The 6143-nt window shown below is 36.9% G+C and overlaps 1 protein-coding gene across 1 annotated transcript; it reads left to right on the forward strand.

The window, feature by feature from the left end:
- Positions 1-376: 376 nt before the first annotated feature.
- On the forward strand, positions 377-6126 carry LOC107654429 (migration and invasion-inhibitory protein-like). Its single transcript, XM_016441478.1, has 9 exons — positions 377-768; positions 1688-1875; positions 2149-2242; positions 2356-2467; positions 2679-2755; positions 2856-2982; positions 3683-3779; positions 4684-4815; positions 5819-6126. The coding sequence occupies exons 1-9, from the start codon at positions 507-509 to the stop codon at positions 5945-5947; spliced, it is 1218 nt and encodes a 405-aa protein (XP_016296964.1). The 5' UTR covers positions 377-506; the 3' UTR covers positions 5948-6126.
- Positions 6127-6143: the final 17 nt, after the last annotated feature.

The raw sequence follows: 6143 nt of genomic DNA on the forward strand, positions 1-6143 counted from the left end.
CCAAAACCTCCATTTGGGGACGTCCTCATTTGTAAAACTGGTATAAAAATAAAGTAAACAAAGTTTTTTATAAATTATAAAAATGCAGAAGGTTTTCTGTGAGGGTTAGGGGTGGGTTTAGGTTAAAAAGTGTATAACGATCTGTATGAACAAAGTATGATAAACAGTTACTGTTACATATTGTATTGTTGTGCACTTAGATAAACATATGATAGATAGATAGATAGATAGATAGATAGATGTGCTTGTCCCTTTAAACAAGCGGTCACACAGATGCATTGTGGGAAATGGCCGGAGCCAATCAGAGTTTTTTGTGTATTATTTGATTTTGACCGTTTTACTCTTGTGGCGGAAGTTTACAGTCTCTTGTTCTTTAATTTTTTTTTTCTTTCCAGAATTTACACAACATGGTTAAATAGACTAATATTTAGCTACAAGAGATGTAAACATACCTCATGTTGTGTGTTTAATTTGGCCCGCGTCTGATTCGTTGCTATGGCGACGGAATGGCCGCGTTCGAGCAGATCGACGCTCTGCGAAAGCAGAACAAATCTTTCCTGCATAAACTCAAGAAACAAACCGAACAACTGCGTCAGCTGACGCTCTCGTGCCCGGATAAGGTGGACGAAAAGCACAGCTCGGTGTACGAAGCGTTTATCGCTGAAAGCGGCCCACATCGCGCGCCTCTAACGCTGAGGAACAGAGCGCAGCCGCCGCGAGCGTCACTAACGACACCAGCGACAGCAGCGAAAACCAGCAAAACACCCGGTCAGAGTGTAAAAACCAAGCTATGATGTCTTGTGAGAGGTGTTTAATGCACAGAGAAGAGGTGTTTGCACGCACAGTGTGCACGGGATCTGTATATAATCGATTTAATTCATTTGTCTTTATGCACGTCATGCGGTGTGTGTAGTTTATGTAACTTATATTTTGTTCTTTTGGACTCTTGTGTGTGTATATATGGGTCACAACGAGACGTCCTATTTTGGTGTCTGCATTAAAATACAAATTTGACAAAAGTGATTTTATATACTTAAAAAGCATCTTAAATGCACGTAAAGTGTCTACTTCAGTGTTTTAAATGAATGATCAAAATATGGGTCAAATAATGTTCTGCCATCATTCAGTGAAACAGATGCATTTACGTAAAAAAAAAAAAACGGCATACTTAAATTCTGACCTGTACTTATTAAAATATATAAAAGAAAAAGCGACCATACTACATTTTTATTGTATTTTAAATGATTAAAAACTTCTTGCTGACAAACGGGTAAACCTAGTGGTTTGAAAGATAGTGGTAAAGAATAAAAATGCCTTTTAATTTTATTTTGGGGGCTGCACTGTGATTCTTCATGTCATCTAATGATGCTTGTTCTAAATATTCTTTTGTAAATCATGGTTAAATGTATGATCTCATCATATATATATATATATATATATATATATATACTTTATCTACATTTATCTTTTTTTAATTTAACATTTAATCTACATTTATCTATTCTATTTTTTCTATTCTATCTACTTGTTTTTCTTTGTGTGTGTGTGTGTGTGTGTATGTATATAATAATTTTATATCAGTTGACTTAATTTTAGATTTTAACCTTATAAATATATGAATCACTGAACATGAATAAGTTGGCTCAATATTACTAAATTTGCTGACAAAATGTCTTTGTATCTTCAGATAAAAGGCTTCCTGGAGATTGTGAAGTCCCCACACCGGACCCACATAAAACCAAACCCAACCAAAGTTTAGAACTGAGCACGTACAGCGCACTACTGCAAGACACAGCGAACAGTCGCTGGAAGGGACAGAGCAGATCTCTGAGACTGAAGCTCTCCAAATCTGCACCTCTCAGCTCCTGTGACCAGGTATGTGCACTTGAACATTGATGCATTAAGACGGTTAGTCAACTGATGAAGACTGTTAGTCAACTTGGTTCATATTTGCTAGATGGCACCAGGTAACCAGTATACAGTAGAGAAAAAATAGTTTACAAATCTAATGGAGAACTTAAGGTTTACATTGATTTCCAAAGAAGTGAAAAAGCACCCACGTAGAAAGAAATCCCCATCTGCTACGGCTGTAGTGTTTTCATTTCAAGAGTATCAGATGTGTTTTTTTTTTTTTTCTTGGGACTACAGAGAGAGACTGACAGCTCAACGACTGCTGGGCTGGAGATGGATACTATATCAGAGCGAAACATACGGCCTTTACTGGGCTATGATTGGATAGCAGGTGGGCTGAATGGAAGATTTTTCCCGTTTTAATTTGCATAGATGGAATGCACCACAGTTTCCATGCAGGTGCTGTTTGGAAACCATGAAGGTTACAGTTTGATTTATTTTTAGGCCTAGTGGACGCTGAAAGCTCTCTTGAAGATCGTTCGGAGCAGTTCTTTAGCGATCTCAGCAGATTCCGTCAGGCCAATCGAGACGAGTGCGTCCACAGCTTGTTATCAGGGTCGGTCTCTTTCTATGTTGATAATGAGTTCTTCTACAAAGCACTGAAGGTTACCTTCATCCTTCCTTTTGATGTCTCTTAACCGTGGTAAAATCGCTGTAACACATTGGTGTCTGTTGCTTTATATCTCACAAATCATACGCTTAATCCTGCGAGCTCAAAAGATGTCAAAAGATGTTTTGATCATGCAAATGTTATTTTTTCCCAACAGATTTCCATCTGTTGCTGATCTTGCATCTCCCTCATTTGACAGTGACGAGCCGCAGCCACATACAGACACACATCAGTGTAAGAGATCTGCTGATTTGGGTTTGCATGACATCGCTTTGTCATGCTTTTTTACATCATGATAATTCTCTTCATTTTCCCTTTGGCCCTTGGTCCACAGGCACATTCTGCTACAGAATAAACAGTCGACTGTTTGCAGTTCCGCTGGACGCACAAGCTGCCTGTCCAGTGTGCAAGATGCCCAAATCTGAACACCCTCATACTGAAAGAGAGCCTGCTTTAATCAGGTGCATATGTCAAAGTGCCCATTTATTCATATGTTACCTGTAATAAGTTTGGTGGAGAGAAATTAATGCTTTTTATTCAGCAAGGATGCATTAAATTGATCAAAAATGACACTAAAGACATTTATAATGTTACAAAAGTTTCTATTTTTCAAATAAATGCTGTTCTTTTGAATCTTATAGTCATCAAAGCACCCTGAAAAAAAGTATTGAGCAGCTGTTTTCAACATGAAACATAAACGTTTCTTGAGCAGCGAATCAGCATATTAGAAGGATTTCTGAAAATTCAGCTTTGCAACACAGAAATAAATGACATTTTAAAATATATTCAAATAAAAAATTACAATTATAATAATATTTCACAATATCACCGATTCTACTGTATTTTTGATCAAATAAACGCAGCCTCTGTGAGCATGAGAGAAAAAATCTCTATATAATTTTGGTATTCATGTAGTTTTTCATTTTAAACAAAATGTTCATTTTAGTTATTCTAAATATACCAAGTAGTTGAATACATTTTAGATTCAGACAATTATGTGCCATGCCAGTCCAATATAAAATGGTTCAGAGGATCTGTAGACATTACAGGTCAGAAAACTGCAGTTTCATTCATATCTTAGTTCTGTTTAGTTTTATTTTATTTGGTGTGTGATTGAGTGACTGTTTGAGTATCTGTATGATCTCTATGCATTTGTTTCAGGGTCAGTATTCCTCGCTCAACTCTGCTGCCAGCGTACAAATACAAAGCCCATCGCCGCAGCAGTTTTGACCCCTCTGACAGCCTGGGTTTGCCCTCGGTGAGTTTCATATAGTCAAATCAGCATTAACATTGAATTCTCAAGTGATAGACTAAAGTTGATAGACCTGACCGATTAACCTGGTGATATTTAGCCTTTGAGATTATCGGCATTGACTAATAATGTGCGTGACAGCTTTGTTAATGGATATGTAAATGTCAAAGAAAACATCTTGGAGCACTACTTGCTGAAAGGACCTCCGTTTAATAGTCCCAGAAGGTGCTCTTTGGTAGGGTTCAGAATGATATCTATAGAAACTACGGATCCAAGGCACTTCTTCCAGTTCCAAAATGTTAAAAAGCTTTTATTCAAACATGGCTCACTCTAGAAACATTAAAAATGACTAGAACACTGCACACTGATGCATTTCAGCCATCCAGCCTTTCTCAGAGTGTGTCAAGTAAAAATTAGTCACAGGTGTAGTTATAATCAGTTGCTCAGTAGAAATGGGAGAAACCAAAATACTCATTACAGGGGGGACCAATAGTATCATTAACAATTTCAAAGTATAATCACATATACAAAATAATATATATATATCTTGATAATAATAATAATAATCGTACTGATAATCATTTCACAAATATGGAGTTAAATCTAATTCCTCATTCAAACCAGGAAAAATGGTGGCTTTTAGCTGAAAAATCCAAAAGGCTTCCCTTTGTAGAAGTCTTTGTAATCTATCACCCTTTCTAATCGATCCAGTTACAATTTCCAAACCAATAATTCTTAAAGTATTATTTTAAGAATTATTGGTTTGGAAATTGTAACTGGATCGAAGTGCCTTGGATCCGTAGTTTCTATGGATATGTAAATGTGTTTGAATATTTTTGTACATAATATAGACCTTTAACCTTTAGTTTTCTTGATAAATGTGATTCTCTATAAAATATGAATTTTGCAGCACTGTTTGTCCGGATGGTCCAATCCCACCCTGAACTCTGGCTCTCAGATGAGCAGTCTGGATCTGCGGGGCTCCATGGCAAAACCAGCGCCTACGGGAGGGTCAGCCTCATCCTTGATTGACAATGAACTGGTGAGACATTATAGGGGAGCACAGTCCAGGTGTTTAACTGTTGCCCATTGCCCCTTCTACATATTTATAGTTGTTTTAAATGGCATTTCAGTATCACTTCATATGAAAACTGTAGAGTTTATAATATGTATTTTCTTACTGTTAATATCTGTTTCATAATGAACCTGCTTTAATGGCTACATTGGCTTTAAATCAGGGTGTTTTCCTGTTTCAGGCACCATGCGTATCAGATAATCTGAAAATATAGTTTCCCAGAAAACCCTTAAACAAACAAACAAAACCATGTAATCTTATTTGTTTTCTTTTGAAAACCCAACAACTGAAATGAAAACCCTGTGAACCCTCTTTCTGAAAATCCTCTGATTCAGTCTTTGTGTTCTCATCTATGCACACTTGGCTTGCCTCATGGTTAGTTTGTTGCCCAACATTTCTAAGGGTTTGATTTTTGGATTTTTGATTAATAAATGCTGCTGCGATTAGATCCTGCCTCATAACCTCCTTGCTCTACTGACAGATAAACCGACAATGAAGTGAAAGAGAGGGTTTAAATACACCAAACAGGTGATGAACAAGATACGGGTGGAACACACAAGGAATAAACCGTGACCTAGCAGACAAACAAAAGATTAATCAGAAACTACCACAACTAAAAAGAATGAACTAAACCGAGTAAACAAGGACCAAAAAGGGAACAGAGATGATTTCTGAAATCTTTTGGAAAAAACAGAAAGTAAACCCGAGATGTTTATCTTTCACCTTCATGGAAATTTTGTGTCAAATCTGTAATGTCTGTTTCATTGCAGTCTTCTAATATTACACAGACTAGTGTAGTGTAGAAGAAAATCAAGGAAAGGCCTGGAAGCAATTCATTTGTAGATTAGAGGTAACATTTGTGTCATTCATATGTTCGTGGCTGTTCATCTCGGTTGTTTTCTATGGATGATTAGTTTTAGATCAGTATTTTTGGTAACTTTTAAGTAACATTAATATTTTTTTTTTTTAGGATTCATCCTTGCCCAATGCATCAAGACGTCGCCATTCTGACCAGCTTCAAAATGTGGTTCGTTTTCCACGGTATCACTTTCAGCATTCAGATCCAAAGAGGCCACAACTCCACGACGCTCTTGAGTGATTGCAGAAGTTTTGTTCAAAATAGATTTACTGAATTCTCTGGATTTACTGAAATGAATACTTATGTACACGTTGTTTCTCTGTATGTGTAATAATGGAACACAATAATCATTTTGTATGAATGTGTGAATTGTTGGCTTCTGACCAGTGGTAGTGTTCGCTTGTTTTGTGAGCTTTTTATTAGCCCCCGCCCCCCC

Source organism: Sinocyclocheilus anshuiensis, unplaced genomic scaffold, assembly GCF_001515605.1.
Source record: "Sinocyclocheilus anshuiensis isolate Anshui unplaced genomic scaffold, SAMN03320099.WGS_v1.1 scaffold527, whole genome shotgun sequence".
NCBI lineage: Eukaryota > Metazoa > Chordata > Actinopteri > Cypriniformes > Cyprinidae > Sinocyclocheilus > Sinocyclocheilus anshuiensis.